A 20940-nucleotide genomic window follows, 5' to 3' on the forward strand; every position below is an offset into this window, starting at 1 on the left:
TTATAAAATAAAGGTAGTATTGTTGTATACTTCAAGGGACATCGAGAACAGGAATTCAAGCAAATCAGTTAACTCCTCGGTGCTCCAGCTTTACTACTTATAAACTGAGTACGTGCGTCAAAGGGTTTTGAGGATTAAATAATATGGTGGTTTTCTTACCATCATTGAAGTGCATGGGAAAGCAGGAGACTCAGTTTGATACTCTCCTTCAAGATTTTCTTCCGTGAAAATGAGGTCAAGCTTCATGTTTGTAGTAGAGTGAACCATCTAGGGAGATGGTGAGTTCTTTAGGTACGTAGCTATTCAAACATAGGACAGGTACGCACTTGGTAGGCCAGGGTGCATTGATGTTCAGGACCTTTCCACTGCTGAGATTCATCAGGCATCTGGTGTGTGGCGTCATCTCTTATTGATCTCTGGCTCAGGCTCATTCCCCAGCAACCCAAGGAGACCAGTTCTATTTTCAGTCCTGTTTTACAGAAAAGCTGGAAAATATGCAATTCAAAATTGCATCCTTCGCTAATGGACAAATTCAAGGTTTGAACCCAGGTCTAATTGACTCCGAAGCCCCTGGCCCTGCTCCAACTTCCTCTGACCTTTGCCCTATGATGTGGGGGTAAAGGGCTGGGGTGCAATGCAGGATTGGAGGGAATAGGGGCACAGTGCAAGACTGCAGACTGAATTGTGCTGACCAGATGCAGAAGGCACACAATTTGAGTGGCAGGCACGGTGCTTTTGGCAGCCAATATTTAGTAAGGATTGGAGAGTTCATGTAGAAATCCAAATTCCTACTTAACATTGTAAACCAGAACCTGACCATCCTGGATCTATTTCCCACTTGGCAACAGCTGGCTGCAGCCAGCAGGAAGTGCCCTTTTCTGACAGAACCCCAGCTTCTCAGCTACTTACACTCCTCAGGTCTTCTATTTCTGCTGTCGCTTATCTTCTTGTCTGGCTCCCAGAGTGACACCAGTGTGCCACACCTAGTGGGACCATTTCAAATGGACCCAAAGCAGAGAGTGAATTTGGGAAGGGCTCATCCCATGTTTTAGAAGAGGAACTCAAACCACAGGGAATGAGTCCCACTGTTGCCCAGGCCAACCAGCCAGCACCTTGATGGAGCCTGCCTCCCAAGTCCCCCTGCAAGTAACCCTAAAGGAAATATTGTCCTGTTAGAGTGCATCAGGGTCACCTCCTGGAAAAATCTGGTGTCCAACCTAGGGTCATGTCTGACCGAGCACCCCTGCAGCCCAGAGACAGAATTTCCTCCCAGTCTCCATTGAACAAGACTTGTTCTGGACCTGAAATGGTTATCACCCATTCTTCCAGAGAGTCCATGGGGCCCAGGGAGTCAGCTTGGTTCAGATCCTGAGACTAAACTTATCAGTCTCTGATAGTACTAAGTTCTGTTGGAAAGTTCCATGTCGCTCCGCCCTCTCCCTGCCTCCCCCCATCTCCAGGCCCACTTTTCTCTTAAGTGTGGGTGTTTGAAGGCTGTGAAGTGAAGGAGGAGGATCAGGGCCTCCTGGAGCGATAGAGCCAGAGTGATCTGAGATCTGAAATTGAACTCAGCTTTGGCTAAGCCGCTGCTAGTGGGACACATGCTTTTTCTCATTGGTCCTCAATTTCCTTATCTGAAACCTGAGTGATACCATTAGGGTGCCTTAAAGATTCCTTGGTAGTTTTTAGATTTTATGGTTCAGAGGCACAGCTGGGAATAATGGGATTTGAGACATGGCCAGAAATATTGGCCACAGAAGAATGATAGTATCTGCAGAGTGCCTTGCTTTTACTGTTCATTTCCCTCCCACCCTCCTACCTTCCTTCCTTCGTTTCCTCCTTTTCTCTCCCTCCCTCCTGTCTTTCCTTACCCTTGGTATTTTTTCTTTTCCTTTTGTTTGGAGATGCTTTAGCTCATTCAGAGCAAACACTGCCCGAGGTTGGTCCTCTGGTGAGCAGAATATAGAAAGCAGCCAACCAGCTGTGTGTGCTCACCCTGTGGGTCCTGAGAACCTCAGACCTCCCTGACCTTGTGGCCCATCCAGCCTGCCTCCTTCCTGGCGTGCCACTCTAACTGAACTCTCAACTGATTTAGTTAGATCCTAGGTACATATTTTTCATAATGATTTCCCTACTCCTTATTAATGATAGAACTTACTACTGGCTTGTTCCTCAAATCTAATAAGCTTTCCTGTGTGTGTGAGGGATGTGTGTTCCATGCTACCTCAAGCCCACAGACTGTGGCTGAGGACATGGTATGTCCCGAGCTTGCTCTGTGTTCATGCCTCATGTGGTGTCTTCCTCTAAGCACCTGTTGGCAGTGTGCCCTGGGCCCAGCTGGACACAGTTGAGTTGATTGTCCTGATTCCCTGCTGCTGTTCTCAAGTCCCAAGGAGTGAATTCCTTGACAAGGAGAGAGAAGCAGAACCATCAGCCCTGTTCCCTTTCTAACTCTTCTTCTTTTACAATTCAGTCCATTGGGGGCGGGGGCAATAGAACTTCAAGGAAAAAGCAAAATGAAGCATCTTTCTTCTCAGAAACATAAGATTGTAGGTAAAGACTTTTTTTTTAAAGAAAGAGGAACTTCCTATTTTGTACCAAATAATACATTTAAAAGTTTTTCATTTTAGATTGGCGTCTGGAGTCTGAAACTCTGATTTTACTCTATTCACCTCTCTGTCGTGAAAGTCTTTGTGCAAGTTGAAAGTTTGTCTTGCTGGCAGAAACTGACCCCTAAAGTGTGACTCTCTGTGAGAGTTCTCATTTCTTTTGAATATGGATATGGAGTCCAATGCTGGTGGAGGCAGTTGTTATATTTGCAAAAATGTGTTTTATGCTTTCCAGGTGTAATTCCCGTGTTGGATATATAATTTGCAGATCTTTCTTCCATTCTGTCAGTTATCTTTTCATTTTCTGAATAGTATTTTATTTTTCATTGCAATGTATTTATTCATTTAAAAGGCAGACTTACAAAGAGAGAAGGAGAGGCAGAGAGAGAGAGAGAGTTCTTCCTCTAGTTTACTCCCCAAATGGCCACAGTGGTCAGAGCTGGGCCAGGCTGAACCCAGGAGCTTCAGCCAGGTCTCCCACATGGCTGCAGGAGCTGTCTTCTAGTGTTTTCCTAGGTGAATTACCAGGGAACTGAATTGGATGCCCTTATGGGATGCCAATGTCTCAGGTGGCGTAAGCTACTACACCACAATGCCAATGCTAATAATGATATATTTTTTTGAGGTGTAAAAGTTAAAATTTTTTATGAAGTTCAATTTTTTTACTTTTTCTCTTGTTTCTTTGTTTTGTTGGTATTGTATAAAACTGCAAAACCAGAATCATGAAGGTTTACTTGTAATTTCTTCTAAAAGTCTCTCACATTTAACTTTTTTTAAAAATTTTTCTGTTCTTGTCATTCAACTTCCTGTCATTCTTACATCATAGTCAACATCCTATGCGAATTTTTTTTTTTATTACATTTGATTCTGTGACACAGTTTTGTAAGCTCTGGGATTTCCCCAACCCCTCCCCATACCTTCCCCCCAATGGTGGATTCCTGCACCTAGTTGCAGTATTACAGTTCAAATCCAGTCATAATTCTTTCATTGCAAGCATGTACTTTGCATAATGTCCAGCATCTTATTGTCCAAATAAATTCAACAGTTTCTTGGGGAGACCATCTCTGGTCTGAATGCAGAGCTGGCAGAATATCGTACCGACATTTAACTATTGAAGTATCAAGTCTTGTCAGGAAGCAGCCAGCCACTCTGACTAGCGATGAACATGCCTGTTGGGGTACCTACATCCCATACTAGAGTGTGTGGAGTCTGTCCCCACTGTAACTCCTGATTCCAGTTTCCTGCTAATGTGAACTGTGGGAGGAAGCAGTAATGACTTGAGTTGCCCTGGCCTTAACCCCTGAGTGTGAGTAAAAGTGGCAGGAGTAGATAACCCTGTCTTTTCCTGAACTTATGAGAAACCATTTAGTATTTCACCGTTTGTAGTATGATCTTTGCTGTGTACTTTTTTATGGGTGCCATTTCATCATTCTATTTATTCTATTCCTAGTTAGCCTCTTTTTATCTGACTCCCAGTGTTTTATTGTAAAGTGGCTTTGGATGTTCTTAAATGCTTTTTCTGCACAAGTGGTCATGTGATTTTGGTTTTTGGTCTACTGGTATGGTATATTCATCACATTGACTTATTTGCTTATTAAATCAGTCTTTTTTTCCTGGAACAAATCTCTTTTGGTCATTGTGTATAATTATTTTACATATTCTTGTATTGAGTTTGCTTATATTTTAAGACTTCTTCATTGTTATAGCAGTTTTGTAACTAGTTTTCATATGATGTCGTTGATTTTGGCGTTGTAGTAATATTAATCTCATAGGATGAGTTGACAAGTTTTCCTCTATTCTAGTTTTTGGCAAACGTTGTGAATGATTAGTAATAATTCTTCAAGTTTATTAGAATTCACTTGTCTTTGGGCCTTGGTTTTTTTCCCCTTGTGAACAGGTTTTTTATTTTCTTTTTTTAAAATTCAACATTTTCATGTGAATGTTTGTGTTAAATATTTCTTATTTTTCATTTTGCAGTAGTTTATTTCTGACTGTTTTCTTTTTAAATTTTTATTAACATGCAGAGAATAAGTCTCAGATGTTTCACAGACACAATTTTAAGAACATAGCAGTACTGCCCTCGCCTTCCCACCATCCCTCCTTCATGCCCTCTCCTCTCTCTTCATTTTTTTCCTTTGAGTATTTCTTGATGAGTTCATTTCAGTAGTTTACAGACTTTTAGGAATTTTTCCATTTCATGTTATCTAGTTATTGTCATGTACTTTTATAATGGTTTTTATTTTAGCAATGTCCTTAATTTAGTAACATCCACTGTTTCATTTCTGATTTTGGTAATTTGAATCTTTTCTCTATTTTTCTTAGCGTGTTTTTAAGCAGTTGGTTTTGAGTTTCACTAATTTTCTCTGTGGTTTTTTTTTTTAACTCTTTTCCATTAATTACCACTTCAATCTCTTTATTTTCTCACTTCTTGCTTTAAGTTTCATCTGCTGTTGACCACCCAGAGTCCTAAAGTGGAACTACAAGATACTGATTTGAGATTCCTCTTCTTTTTCAATGTAGACATTCACAACTGTGAATGTCCCTCTAAGCAATTTTAGCTTCATCCAAAAGTTGTGCTGTGCTGTCTTCCTCTTCATTCTCCTGAAACATTTTCACCTTCATTCATTTGAAGTGTTTTCTCATTTCTCTTCTGATGTCTTTGCTGACTCATCAGTTACTTAGGCGTGTGTTGTTTAATTTCAACATGTTTGTCAATTTCCCAGATCGGTTTCTTTCAGTGGCTTCTAATTTCATCCCAGTGCAGTTAAACAACACACTTTTGTTGTTTCTGTCCTTTTAAATTTATTGAGGCTTGTTTTATAACCCAGCAGAAAGTCTATCTTGAAGAATGTTTTCATGTGCAATTTAGAAAAATGTGCATCCTGTTGTACTGGGTGGAGTGTTCTTTAGATGCCTTTTAGTTATAGTTGGCTAACAGTGCTATTTTGGTGTTTTGTTCTCTTTTTAACCTGCTTGTTGTGGTAAACATTATTGAACGTGGAGTATTGAAGTCTTTATTGCTTATTGTTGAACAGCTTCTGCCTGCAGTCAGTTTTTGCTGCCTATCTTTTGGTACTTTCTTAGGAGCCTATGTACTTATTAAACTCGTTGTAAGTCTCTGATGGTCGAATTTGTTGTTTCATTTTAATCTTTATCACTACTAACATTTCTTGTCTTCAGTTCTATTTTATCTCATAGTTACTTTAGCTTTTCTAGCTATGACCCCAAAGCCCTGTCTGTGTTGTCAAGAGTTTCGATAGGCAAATGTATGTCAATGAAAAACTTGCCTGGTTTTCTTTTCTTGCTCATATTTCAAATGAAAGTTTCTTAACCAACAAGCTGTCCTTGAGGATATGGTATGATCCACAACGTGACAACTGACTCATATAATGTGAAAGCTCCATGCTCCTTTGCATATATAGTATTCTCTCCGCGGGACTGGTTATTTAGGTGTTTTTCTTTGTTTCTTTTAAATAAGACTCACTTACTGATGTATTTATTTGAGAGAAAGAGAGAGGGAGGGAGAGATACATATCATCTGCTAGCTCCCTCCCTGAATGGCATCATAACCAGGGCCGGACCAGGGCAAAGACAGAAGTCAGGAACTGGGTCCTGTTCTCCTGCATGGATGGCCCAATACCTGGGCCGTTGGCAGGAGCGTTAATTTGAAGCTAGTGGCGCAGCTGGGACTTGACTTGACCCATTGGTCTGATATGGGTTGCTAGTGTCACAGTTGGTGGCTTACCTTCCACACCACAATGCTGACCTTGGTTGTATATTTTTGATTCTCTCTTTTCACCCTCAATAACGAGAAGTCACAGCCTCTAAAAAAACAATACTTAGAGGTAAGGAAAATGAAAATAAAAAGACATCAAGAAAAGGTTTTTCCAGCCCAGCGCAATAGCGTAGCGGTTAAGGTCCTGGCCTTGAATGTGCGCCAGGATCCCATATGGGTGTCGCCGGTTCTAATCCCAGTAGCCCCACTTCCCATCCAGCTCCCTTCCTGTGGCCTGGGAATGCAATCGAGAATGGCTCAAAGCTTTGGGACCCTGCACGCACGTGGGAGACCTGGAGGAAGCTCCTGGCTCCTGGTTTCGGATTGGCGCAGCACTTGCCATTGCAGTCACTTGGGGAGTGAATCATCGAACGGAAGATCTTCCTCCCTGTCTCTCCTCCTCTCTGTATATCTGACTTTATAATAAAAATAAATAAATCTTTTAAAAAAAGTTTTTTCAAAATGTGTAGACTTGTTCTTGCACTCCACTTCAAGTCAGAAAAGCTGCTTAGATTCCAGGACTCATTCATCTGTTGGGAGTCCAGCTGAACTCCCAGGAAGTTCTGTGAGAAGTGGAGCAGAATGAGGAAGGCAAACCGGAGCCCCTCTGTCTGTGCACCTGAATGTGCCAGTGTGGTTATAGATTTCAAAAGGAAAAAACACATTTTAAAAATAGACATGGTCCCATTCTGAACCAGGGTCCCTGTTTGATCTTTCCTTGTGTCCAAGCCGACTTGTTGACTTGAAAGATAAGTAACAGCCTGGTGACTCCAGTTGGGTGAGAAAACCTCCTGTTCGGTGCCAGTTTCCTGTCCCTGATCTGAGCTCTTAGAGTTCAGAGGGCTGGGGCAGCTTGACCTCTCTCTCGCCGTGTGCTGGCATGAGTCTGGGGACAGTGTGTCTGTCCTGCCAGGACGCCGGCAGGCCTGATGGCGGCTCTTCCTTACTCTTTAAGCAGCCAGCCAATTTGGTTTCAGGAAGCTACTCTGCAGTGCTGGCTGACTTTGGAAGTCATTTTTAATTTTGTGACAAAGACAAATGTGTCCTACGGGAGTAGTAAGTGGTTTTACTGGTGATATTAATGGAACCATGACCCCTTCTGTATCTATGGTCCTACAAAACAAAATATGTTTGTATTCTAATATGTCAGGCAGGTTCATTCTTAGCCCTTCCTTGAAACAAGTTTCAGAGGAAATATACTATTAATAAGCCCAGGGAGTAGTGTGTGTGTGTGTGTGTGTGTGTGTGTGTATGTGTGTGTATAATGTCTGCTTACAGATATAAACACATGACTTGTCAAAGGCAAATGATGCATTTTTGAAGACAAATCAATGCAATTCTGACATCTTTGAATAGAACTGCTCTGCTGAAATTGGTTTTGGTATTTAAAGGCCAGGAGCGCTAGCAAAATTGGGGTGTTTGGTGATCCAAAGGGAAAGAAAGAATTCATTGGTAGGTTGAATCAACCCCTTTTATTTCCACTGGCGTTCCTTAGCCTAGAGAGGACCACACTGGTATTTACCATTTCCTGTGTGAACTCTTCATCGCCCTTTCCTTTGTGCAAGATGGTTGCTAAAGGAGACAGTACATTAAATATAAGATTTACAGTTTAGTTAAAGGAATTAAACCATTTCCTGGTGTTTATGTTTACCTTGGGACTCACAAAGGAGACAAAAATACAGACTCCTAGGAGGAAGGAAAGGAAGGATCAGATCCCATTGGTTCCTAGCTGAATGTCCAGCTCAGCAGCTTTAGTTAGAGGGGGTATTAAATGCTGATAAGGCATCTTTGTCTCTGTGTAATTAACCTTTTCTCCTTGCATTTGTGCTATAACCTTTGAGAATGCCTAATAAACACATAACTTCACGGATGGTGACAGTTAATATCTTCTTATAATGCAGAAAATAAAACTAAAATAAATCCAATGTAAACTCAAGAGTTATACTTAAGTTATAATGCATGATGCTTTATCATTCAGATTTAACTTGAATACTTTAAAAACATTAAAAACTAATAGTGACCATTCTAGAAGAGCTGGCAAATATAGAAGTAGTAAAGGAAAAAATAGCCCATAAAACTACCATTCCCAAATAATTATCACTAACACTGCAATGAATTTAGTTTTAGTCTTTTTTGAGATCAAAGTGTTGGTAGGGCCAAACCCCTCTGAGAGCTAAGAGAGCCCTTGCCTTACATCTTCCTACCTACTATTTGCCTTTGCAGTCCTAGGCTCCTAGCTACAGAACACCAATCTCTGTATCCAGCCCCAATGGCTGTTTTATGAGAAACCAGTCATGTTGGATTAGGGCACCAATCCAACTTGGTTTAGGTAGTTACATTTGCAACAACATTACTTCCAAATGAGTAAGGCTTCTGCATATTCAGAAATGTGTAGGCATCACAACTTCAATATGTTTTTGGGGTGAAGGGGAGACATAAACCGATTGCAGTCCCTGTAGTACCGCCTAGTCTGTGCAACCATCGCATGCTTCCTACTCTTCTCTGCAGTGTATTCTCCGCTCAGCCCCCACAATGAACTTCTACAGATCAGAGAGAGGCCCAGCAAGCAGGTGGCAGCCTGGCTGGTCTTTGAGGCCCAGGTGGGGGAAGAGTTCACTCTGATTCTTTCTGGGAGTATTAGGCTGGAGAATGGGGAGCAAAATCAGAACCCAGTGTCTCTCAGTGATGTCCCTGCCTGCGGATGGCAGCAGGCTCATGAAGAGGGGCAGAGCGGAGCTTGAGAATGTTTCTGATACGCATGGCGGTTTCTCGGAGAAATTACAGGAGAGCTGAAGTGGTGGCCTGAATCCTCCTGGCCGCTGAGACTGACCAGAGGCCACACTGTCAAGGAAAATAACTTTGGTGGTTGTTGAAAGCCTCTGAGGCGTTAGCTGCTGCTCGTTCTTAGTCGGAAAGTGGTGCGTACCAGAGAAACAGACTCAATATACACATGAAATACACGCAGGATTCAACACTGCTTTGCCTGTCTCTTGCCTTCCCCCTGAACAGTTCGGACCTTCTCATTCCTGAGTGGACCTGCAAAGTCTGGAAAATCCTTAAGTTGTGCTTCTGTCATTCAAATGATAATCCTCTAACTAGCCACCCAGCTGCATCTTGCATCACCTCTAAGTCTCCCAGTGAGGTGTGCTTCGGGCTGCATCTGTGCCCTTTGAGCTCTTACAAAGGCTCTGGAGGGTGCTTCCTGGGGCACTTAGCATAGCTGTGCCTGGCAGGTTTATGCAGACTATTCCACTTTCTCACTGCACCTCTTACAGGGATGGTCCTTCCATCACAGTCGCCAGCTAGGGTATCAGGGTGATCAGATCAAAGGCCAAGGACTGAAGAGGAAATTGGGTTTTCTCAAAGCAGCTCACTTTTTTTCTGGTTGGAAACAGAGAACCAAATTCAGGAAAAAGTTTACAGATTTTGATAAGGGCAAATGGTGTCGCCATGGCCACTGTAATGTGCAAATGTTGTATTTCCATCACTGATGTGTTTTTTTTCTTTTCATCTTTCCCCCATCCAGATACAGAAAGACCTTTTGTAGAGATGTACACTGAAATCCCACAAGTTCTATACATGGTGGAAGGGCGGGAACTTGTCATCCCCTGCCGGGTCACATCACCCAACATCACTGTGACCTTAAAAAAGGTAAAAATGAACAGGTACCTTCAGGTTGGTTCTTCCTGCAAATGAGTGTGGAGAAGCTTGAATGGTTCTCTCTCGGGAATGCTTTGTGATGGACGCTTGGGCTTCTCAGTGGGCTCTTCTGTAACATCCTTTCACTATAAAGTAGAAGTTCTGCAAGTTATACCCGTGCATGGGTTCAAACAGAATAAAACGATCCTATGTGAATAATGAGGACGCTAGAATCACAGAAAGAATCGCCACAAAATCAGATGTCTACTTACATGTGTAAAGAATTTGGCAGAGTGGTTCATCGCGATTGCTGCTGAAGTTCAGAACAGTCGGTCTGTGCCTGATTGCGTAGGCTCTGGTACATTTCAGGCATATGGAGGCACACCCCCTTTGAGTCTAGTTGGAAACTTGCTGGTGACAGAAGATGTATGTACTCATGGGCACGTAGCTGTAGCCTCTTAAGGGAGGAAAGGAGAGCCACCTAGGAGAGTTCGTATTAGAAGTTATTCATGTGCAGAGAGGAAAGTTTTAGGGTAGCTTTCTAGTAAAGACAAAAACTAAAATGGGACACGTTAGCAAATTATTCAGCAGTAAGAGAAGGGAGCGTACCAGGACTAAGATTAGACAAAACTCCCCCAAACAGAAAACTGTTCTAAATGCAGAAAGATCAAGTGAAGGCTGCCAAGACAGCATCTTGCACTGTGCTCTGTGGAGAAGGTACTCTGGACGTCCTTGGTGATGGTGGAGGTGGTGGTGAGGTTGACAAGTTTGAAGATTGATTTTCAACATCACCTGTTGATCCTGAGTCCTGATAGATGATGACAGGCCTCACTGTCTTCTTCCCTGACATTCAGTTTCCTGCACAGTAATTTAAATCCCTCAACCCATCGATCAGAGGCAGGATTTAGTTGGTTTTATATTTCTGTGCCATCTCCAGTAAATATAAAGTCGTTGCATCTCAGAGCTGTCTGGGCACTCCAGACAAATTGGACTCTTGAGTTGGTTCCTAGCAGGATGGGGACTCCCAGGCAGTAGAGCCAGTATCTTGACCCCCCATTCATTGCGCCTGCCTCACTTCTCTGAGAACTTGGCTTGTGTAGGAGGAGACCAGAGTGCCCGTAAGCAGAGGCTGCTGCTCCGCTGCTTACTGCTGGGCAAACCGAAAAGTGACCAACCGTCTCTCCTCCACATTTGTGAATTGGAGCGGTTGCAGTGGGACCGCCTCACATAGTTTGTTAGGAATGCTACGTGTGGTGATCTATGAAAAGCACTTATCGCAGGGTCTGACTCAAGGTAAGCCCTGTGCAAGGGTTAGCTACTAGTCTCATTTATTTACTCTTTATTTATTTTTTAAAAAGATTTATTTATTTTTAATTGGAAAGGCGGACATACAGAGAGGAGAGGCAGAGAGGAAGATCTTCGGTCCGATGGTTAACTCTCCAAGTGGTTGCAACGGCTGGAGCTGAGCCAATCTGAAACCAGGAGCCAGGAGCTTCTTCTGGGTCTCTCACGTGGGTGCAGGGTCCCAAAGCTTTGGACCATCCTCGATTGCTTTCTCAGACCACAAGCAGGGAGCTGGATGGGAAGCAGGGCTGCTGGGATTAGAACCGGCACCCATATGGGATCCCGGCATGTGCAAGGCGAGGACTTTAACCACTACGCTATCGTGCTGGGCCCTATTTACTCTTTAATACTCAGCATTTGATTTATTATCAAGTTGTAATTTCAGTAGTGGAGTATGACTCCTGTAGCCCAAGATGATAATTGTTCATGATTAATATGAGGAAGACTATAGGGAAGTCAATCTCTCTGTCTGTCTTTCGCACACCCTCTCTCTCTCTCTCTCTCTCTCTGTGTAGCCATAGTGCAGATGGGCTGTCTGTCATAAGGAATGTTTCAGAATTCTCACTTGTCAAAATCTGGCATGTTAGAGATAAAAAGGGATTATTCAGTCTTTTCTATGTAAGATCTACATGGCCCAATTTTAAACTCATGTGTACAAGGGGTCTCCAGAAAGTTTATGGAAGATGTGTATCATAGAAAAGCTATGTGTGGCTTTGGAACACCTTTATACATTGAAAGCATGGCAACCTATTATACTATCTGTCTCTTTCATTTCTTTTGTTATTCTCCCCACCATCACCACCACTCTGTTTTGGTTTTGATTTTTCTGGAAAAGCAGAGAGACAAGAGATCCATCCACTGGTTCACTATGCAGATATCTGGGGCTGGGGCTGAGGCTGGACGAAGCAGAAGCCAGGAGCCTACAGCATGATCCAGGTTTCCCAAGCGGGTAGCAGGGGCCCCAGTACCTGAGCCGTCAGCCCGACTTCCCAGGAAGCTGGAATTGAAAACAGCCAGACTTTAAATCCATACCCAAAATAGGATGCAGCTGTGACAATGGTAATCAAAACCCACCTGTCTGAAGTGGGACTGGCAACCTGGTGTCAGGTCTACCTGTCTGAAATTGGGCTGGCATCAGAGGAGTATAGCTGAGCCACTCTCTGAAGCAAAGACCCTTTAGTACAGCTTAATCCTGTGGAAGTGTTTTCATAATTAGGTCCTGGGTATTGGAAGGAGGAATTAAATTTTGCGTTCTTCTATCTATTGTAGACTTCCTGTGTTTGGGAAATTTGTACTGGTGATTAAGATGCCTCCATTTCATATCTGAGTATTTGAGTTTGATGCCCAGCTCTAGTTTAGCCCTGGCTATTGGCAAGCCTTTGAGGAATACACCAGTAGTCAGGAGCTGTCTCTCTCTCTCTCTCTCTGTCAGTCTCTTTCTCTTTCTTGCATATGCAAACAAAATGCTTAAACAAAATAAAACAAAAAAGGCAAATTCTCCTAAGAAGGTGCGAGCATTCCATGGCTTCCCAAATGTGTTCACTGTGAACAGCTTGAGCACCTATGATTTTCCTTCCTTATGTTGCAGAGAGAGTCTCAGAATACTCATCTCATGAGTAAAGGCTTTGAGTCTGAAGGCCCTGGGCTGTGGACAGTCCACCATGCAAAAGAGGAGGAGAAATGATGACTTGATTAAAAACTGGAGGTGATGGGGTGATGAGGAGACAGGTGGATAACCCAGGAGCTCCAGTAGACAAAAATGCAGACTGGTGTCTGTTGAGGATCGGATTGGTTTACTATGAAAATACCCAGAGGCCAAAGAGTTCCCACAGGAAGTCTGACATGACAGCCAGATATGTCCTGGCAGGTGCAGCTGTTGTCCTGACTGATAATGGATGATCGTAATTAAAGATGGGCCTTTGGCTTAGCAATGAAGATCCTGGTTCCATTTCTGAATGTTTGGATTCAAGTCCTGGATGCAGCTCCTTGCACCAGCTTCCTGATAATGCAGACCCCGAAATGGCTCAAGAAGCTGGGCCTCCTGCTCTTCATGTGCAGGATTTGAACTGTGTGCCTAACTCCAGATTTGGGTCCTGGGCATTTGGGAAGTGAACCAGTAAGTGAGAGTTCTCTTTCTTTCTGTACCAAATAGTCACACAATTACTCGAAAATGTGGTAATGCAAATCTATCTTGCTACTTGTAAGGAAAACCCAAAAGCCAATTACAACAAACTGGAGCTTTTACTGCTGTCATTTTCAATTCAGAGGAAAAATTGAGGTTGCACAAACGACTAGGGAAACAAAACTGGGAGCGGACTGAACTAATTTTATTCAAGCCTGTGTCTGCCTTTGCAGTTTCCACTTGATGAAGTGATCCCCATGGGGGACAGGATCACGTGGAACAGTCAGAAGGGGTTTATCATATCAGACGCCTCATACAGAGAGATAGGAATCCTGACCTGTGAAGCGACAGTCAGCGGACACTTGTATAACACCAACTATCTCATACATCGACAAAGTAAGTGATGCGGATATACCTGGTGTGTGGGTTGGTGGAGTCTGTAAGCCACCTGCTTTATGGCGCTTGGATTTTTTAAGCCGATTTCTCTCTTGTGCTTCCAGCCAATACAATCTTAGATGTCCAAATAAGCACCCCGACTCCAGTCAAGTTACTCAGAGGTCAGACTCTGATCCTCAATTGCACTGCCACCACCCCACTGAACACCAGAGTGCAAATGACCTGGAGTTACCCCGGGGAGGTGAGTAACCTGTTTTTCTTTTTCCTCTGCAGGACAGGATTTCTCTTGAACAAGTGAAACCCCATTGGGTGTTTGAGATGACAAAAGGCATAAAAGTCTGATTCTGCAACTGGGTTGGTCTACAAAGAAGCTGTGGGTTGGGTTTGGGTGCTTGCTTCTCCCTGGAGTGTGATATGCATAGATATGGCCTTTTGATGTTCGGGTTTTTGTTTTGAAGCATATAGGCTGGTGTTTGTACTGCATAATTCTGGGTGGAAAAGGGGATTGTTCTGTGCTTGGAAACTATTCTCTAGGATTTAGAGATGAGAGAGAAATTTATCACCAAAAGCCAGGCCAGCAATGTCTTTTGTAACAATAACAACTACTTTTGGGGGACGCTGTTTTTGTCAGCGCATTCATTTACCGTCCTGGCAGACAGGCAGGCACCTGATTAGAGTATGTTTAGAAAAGATAGAGCAACCCCAGCCATTCAATATTCCACTTGCTGTCAGTGCAGCAATTCTGTCCCTCGAAAGAATGAGAACAGAGACTCAGCTGAGTTTCCTTATTCCAGTTGAACATCCTTGCAAACAGTGCCTTAGTTTGATTTTATACATGGGGAAATTGTTGAGAAGAAGTTGACGGTAATTTCTTGTGTGTCAGTATGACTTATGTGTCATATCCCAAGTGCAGTCATTATTTTGTGCTTCAAGTTGCACAGTTCTGAAGTTAAGCTGTGATTAAATGCTGCTTGAAAGATTGATGGATCAACCCCAAGCATTGTTTTGCCTTAACATCTGTTGTAGTGGAAATGAAATCATTTAGTAACAAAAATGTGTAACAAGGACCTTAGAAAAGGAACACAGGAACTAGTCAGTCATAAACTATTTTCTAGGAACTCTTATTGCTTAAGATTAAAAATTATATGACTTGTGGCAGTATTTTATGGATTTTGACAGAAATCAAATGTTCTCAATGAATAGTACCATGAGATAACAAACTTCTCCTGGCAGCGTGCAACTAGCGTTATCTACTATGAAATGCCAGTAACCTAAAGTGGCATTACCCAGTAGAACTTGCTGTGAAGTAGGTCATCCCTGTGTGCTTTCAGAACAGTCATTACTAGCTATCTATGGCTAACGAGCACTTGAAACGTGGCCAAGTGGAATTAATGCTGTTTAATTTGACTCACGTAGCCACCTGCAGCTGGTGAGTGTGGTGCTACACCAAATGATCCCCAAAGTGCAGGCTGAGTTGCTTTGCAAAGCGGAAGTCCTTCCAGTGTCATTCAAACTTGAAAAGGAGGGTGTTCCGGCGAGGAGGGTTTGCAGAAACTCCACTGGTCCAGCACTGGCCACTGGGGCCATCTGGGGCTTGATGCTGCAGATGGATACTGTCTTTCTCACTCTTTCTATAACTCTGACTTTCAAAATGAATAAATATATATTTTTTTTTTAGAGTAAGAGCTTCCGATAACTTTCTGCCCAGGTTTGTCTATGGCATTTGTGACTAGAGAACAGGTTACTAGCCTGGAGGTTTACATGCTAACAGAACACACTACACATATGTGCTAAAAGCATGAGTTCTTGACTCCTGGGGGGCTGGACACTCCAAGGCTTCAGTTTTTCATTAGTAAAAAGGCAATTTATGTTATCAGTCTCATTAGGAAGTTATAAAAGCTGTAAGTATGAGAGCTTCTATTGAAGAAAGCTAAGTGCTAAGAACCATGCTACTGTGGTTCATATTCAAAGTGCATCTAGACAGATTCAGTTTTCAAACATCTTGCTCTTGGTAGGCTTTTAAAGTTATTCAGAGAGAGAATATGCTTTTTCAATTCTGGGTTCACTATCATTAAGTCCTAATATTGTTGCTTAATTCCAGTATTCAATTTTTCTTACTGATTTCCTGCTGGTTAACTCCCAGAAGCCCCCACTTAGCTGCTGTTGGAGTCAGGGCCAAGCTGGGAAGCCAATCCAGGTCTCCTGTGTGGATGACAGGAGAACACAGTTACATGAGCCATCACCTGCTCTCTCCCAGGCTTGCATTGGCAGAAAACTAGAATCAGGAAACCAGAGGTGGGAGTTGAACCCAAGGTATTCCAACATAGGACTGGGGAGTATTAGCCAGTAGGCTAAAGACCCCTTCAGTCTTGGTGGGTTTGATCGTTTTCTCTGCATAAAATGTTATGTTAGCATATGGTCCGAGAAAGAACTAAAATGCTATGCCTATAAGCACGAACAGTCATGATTTCTACGTGTGTCACATATTTCCTTTTTAGACCAGTAGAAGAGCTTCAATCAGGCAACGAATTGACCGAAGCAGTAGCACTGTCAATGTATTTTACAGTATTCTTGTCATTGACCAAGTGCAGAATAGGGACAGAGGACTTTACACTTGTCGGGTAAAGAGTGGACCGTCGGTCAGATCCGTCAATACCTCAGTGCATGTATATGGTAAGTCATGGTGCTGTGTGGCCCACTCATGCTAAGCTTCCTAGTCATTGGTGACTTTGGGGTCTAAAACAAGTGACATCTCTCTTGGTGTTTGCTCACTGTCATGAATGAATACAACTTCTCCACATTCTTCCATTCCCTGCCCGAAAGCAGGCCTCATTTAGTGTTCTTCGCATTTAGGATTTTGCCTTGGACAGATTTTTTTTTTCTTTGTTAGAAGTTTACTGTGAGTAATAATGCACTTGCAGATGCTTACGAAATTCTTCGTTTAGTGTTCCAGAAAATAGTGATCAGTTTTCTCATTATTCTCCAGGGAAAATCTCCCAGTTACTGCCATGAATTAGAGAAATAGAAATATGGCATGACAAATTATTTTAAATGAATGCGATTTAAATCCTGGGTTTGCTATCATAATATTATTGCTTAATTTTCCAAGATTCAAATTTCTTGTTTACTGCCATGTTGAAAGGAAAACAGGAGGCTGGCATTGTGGCTCAGTGAGTTAAGCTGTCACTTGCAGGGCCAGTGTCACATGTTAGTGTGGTGTGGTCTCAGCGTCTCTATGTCAGACTAGCTTCCTGGTAGTGCACCTGGGAAAGCAGTGAAAAATGACCCAGACACTTGAACCTCTGCCACCTATGTGGCACTTCTGAAGCCTGACTGCTGTGGCGATTTGGGGAGTGAAATCACAGATATAAAAATTTCTCTCCACCTGTACCGCCTTTTCAAATATATAAATAGACGAATAAATATCTTTAAAAAAAAAAACAGGAAAAGAAAACATGATGAAGAACAGAAACTGTGCAACAATTTTGGCTTTTTTTTCTATTAGGTTTGTCTAGTTGATCTTTTTAAAATATCAGACCGGTTGTTTAGGGTATTCAGAGCAACTTTTTCAAATCCTATTTATATTGTCCAGGTTGATTTTTATAAATAACAACTCACCCCTTTTTATTACTATGGCACAGGTAAGGTGTTCCGGTTTGTTGTTGCTTTCTCACTGGCTCCTGTCCCTTGGACTGGCTTCCTTTGATCTGAAAATATTTTCTCAATTAGGATGCTTTTAAATTCAGACAGGTCTTCAGAGTTTTCACAGAAAATAAGAATCGTGAGGAAATTATGGAAGGATTTCAAATGTTTATGCACCAAAACAAATGTGTTTCTTTAGCACTATTTTCCTTGAACTCAGCGAAGCCCTATTGTGTTTCATTCATTGATTAACACTGAGTCTTATTATCAAGCTCCATCCTAATTCGGCTGCTTATTCATTAGTTGCATTCTCCCTTGTTGAGATTCTGTTGACAGAAATACACTCTTTCCTAATGTGTTTCTCACCTTTCCTTTGAAAGACAAAGCATTCATCACCGTGAAGCATCGTAAACAGCAGCTGCATGAGACCGTGGCCGGCAAGAAGGCTTACCGGCTCTCTATGAAAGTGAAGGCATTCCCCCCACCAGAAGTTATATGGTAAGACTGATTTTTCCTCTCACTTTGAGAAAGTTTTTGTCAGTAGGAAGAAGCGAAAGCCCAGTGTGTTGGGGAAAAAAAAAAAAAGATGCAGAGAAGTTCTTGGGCTAGCAGGAGGGAGGGAGCAGGATTGGTTTCAGGCTGGACAGACTGAAGGGCTCAGGCAGGGAAGGAAACCAGGAGACAGAAGGAGAAAGCGCTCATTGCAGGTTAGCCGGGCTCCCACCATGGGACTCTGCATCTCCAGGCCTTCCTATGGTATCAACATTCTTTGAAAGAAATGTTCTGGGCAACGACTAGGAAGCATCTTGACTATGTAACACGCTCTATTAACCCTAAAGAAGTGGGCTGTTGTAGTGGTGAGGCTGAAAATCATTGTTTTATACGCAGCTGACTTGAAAGTTCCAGTCTTGTTTTAAAATTAAACGAACATTAATAAACACAAAACTTACTTGGTTGCAGGAGTGGACAAATGGACCTACTTGAGCAAATTAAGTTTTTTGGCTCATGGATTGCATATTCAGAAATTCCTCGAGCAGTTATATATTTTTAAAAATACCAGTACAACAGCTGGTGTAAAACAATGTAGTCTGGCTATAATCTGCAATCATTTTGTGAAATTACTTTGAATGCCAATATTGTTGGCTTGGTGTGTTAAACCTATGTTAAACAAAGGGTGTAGATGCAAAACTGATTAGGAAAGCAATCTATAAGATGCAGAAGTGGTGTGTTTCAGAATCTTGTTGACCAGATCTTGTTTGGCTTCCAATGTCACACAGGGGCAGTGCTTGTTTTCAGTTTCCTCAAATACTTCATAGGAAATTAAAAAGAAACATGAAACCTTGTGCTATGCCTTCCCGCCATCACAGTGGAAAAGGATTTTGTCTTTTGGTTCATGGTATCTAAACATTGTAAGAGTGAGTTTAATAGGATTGTTGTGACTCTAGAAAGTACACACTCTTTGAGTACCCTCTTCTGTTAGCACTAATTTCTTTTGTTCACTAAGTGACAAGAGCCTCCAAACCAATCCAACTCACCTTGGAAATGCTGGCTTGTTATTAGGGAATGGTTTAAACTGACATTGAAAGGGCATTGGAATTCACAAAATATCGTGTAGTTCTTTTAGCTGCTTTGGAACTAAGACCTTGTAGTGGTAAGAATTCACTTGCAGGACTGTGTAGAACAAGGGGATTTCAAAAAGTTCATGAAGACAAATGTTTATGATGGAAAAAAAACTATGCATGGATTTTAATTTTTTGCACCATAAAATCCTCTAAACTTACAGACAGACAGAAATCTCCCATTCGCTGATTCAATCTGCAACAACCAAGGCTGGACCAGGCTGAAGCTAGGATCCTCATCCAGCTCTTCCATGTGGATGCAGGGACCCAAACACTTGGGCCGTCTTGCATTGGTTTCCAGGCCATTAACACGGAGCTGGATAGGAAATGGAGCAACTGGTGCATGGACTATTGTTCACAGGGATGCTGGCATTGCAGGAGGCAGCTTTACTTGCTATGGCATAGCATTAGCCCCTCCACAAACTTTTAAAGGACCCTTGTACATGCATTGTTGTAAATTGATCCTATTTTAATATAACACCTTTATTCAGAACACAATAAACTCTTGAAGAACTAAAAGTGAAAAAAAAGCAATAAAAGTGCCCAGGTAAAGAACTGTGCATTTTAGTAGTATTACTGAATTTTTGAATGAAGAGAGATCTTTGAGAACCCTTAAAAAGTCTTTAAAAAACAGAGGAGGCTCAACCTTGGCAGTCATAGGTGTGTCACCAGGAGACGCTAGCAGAGTGGGCAAGCCTCCTGACTTGGTTCAGTATGCAGTTCAATGGGTGTTGAAGCATGGATCTTTCTTTCTTTCTTTTTTTAACATAAGTTTCTGTTTCTTTGGTGTCTTAACAGTTTTTCCTTAGGGGGAAAAAATCTTGGTAGTCTTGATTTCAGTACAGATTATGAAAGGGACAACTGGTGTGACCATTTGTATAACTAATAAGAAGTCCACATGAGACCACAATGGGAAAATCTATTTTTGTTTTTATCTGGAGAAATGATCTAGTTGATCTGACTTACAATAGCCCCTGTAGAACTGATGGAGCCTAATAGAAAACTCTGGAAAACATCTCGGGTGAGATCAGATTTAGTGCCTCTGGGTTAATGCTTAACGCCAGGAAAGCCACCAGCATCCTTTCAGGTACCACTTTTCTTTCTTCGCTTGGGTTACAACTTCCACTTTGCTGGAAGAGATGAAGTATTTACCCACTCTAAAAATGACACCAACGTTCACTGGGAAATTAGTTAGTGTCTTCCCAATGTGCTTTTCTTTTTAAAAAAGGACACTGCTGAGCAAGGGCTCAGAACCAACGACCTGAACTCCCAGACTTCACTGGCTGTGTTTTCAGAGGGTATTAACTGAAGGCAGGTGAAATGGCCTACTGATGCTCCTTTCAACCACAGGTTAAAAGATGGGTTGCCTGTGGCCGAGAAGTCTGCTCGCTATTTGGCTCATGGCTATTCGCTAATTATCAAAGATGTAACTCCAGAGGATACAGGAGATTACACCATCTTGCTGGGCATAAATCAGGCCAATGTGTCTAAAAACCTCACTGCCACTCTAATTGTAAATGGTAAGTCTGCTGTTCACACTTTCTTCTGGTTCTGGTTCATGAATGAAAATCTGTAAAGATGACAGTCCATGTAAGAGCAGTGTAAGGAACAAAATTGTAAACAGTCATGAAGACAATGTCTTCTGTTCCCATCATTGCTGTTTCATGTTTGTTTAATCTTCCATAGGCAACATGACTTTTTTTTTAATCATTGCAATCATAGAGTTATTCCATACTGTGGAATTACCACCACTCTTAAGAGCTCTTTGTTGTTTGTTGTTTTCAATTGGCATCT

The 20940-nt window shown here is 42.2% G+C and overlaps 1 protein-coding gene across 1 annotated transcript in view; it reads left to right on the forward strand.

The window, feature by feature from the left end:
* FLT1 (fms related receptor tyrosine kinase 1) overlaps positions 1-20940 on the forward strand; it is a 172720-nt gene that overhangs the window by 42599 nt on the left and 109181 nt on the right. The window contains exons 4-9 of the mRNA XM_058670920.1: positions 9911-10035; positions 13723-13885; positions 13990-14126; positions 16384-16558; positions 17908-18025; positions 20497-20666. Of these exons, the coding sequence (XP_058526903.1) occupies positions 9911-10035; positions 13723-13885; positions 13990-14126; positions 16384-16558; positions 17908-18025; positions 20497-20666 (888 nt within the window). The remainder of the gene's footprint in view (positions 1-9910; positions 10036-13722; positions 13886-13989; positions 14127-16383; positions 16559-17907; positions 18026-20496; positions 20667-20940) is intronic.

Source organism: Ochotona princeps, chromosome 12, assembly GCF_030435755.1.
Source record: "Ochotona princeps isolate mOchPri1 chromosome 12, mOchPri1.hap1, whole genome shotgun sequence".
NCBI classification, from domain to species: domain Eukaryota; kingdom Metazoa; phylum Chordata; class Mammalia; order Lagomorpha; family Ochotonidae; genus Ochotona; species Ochotona princeps.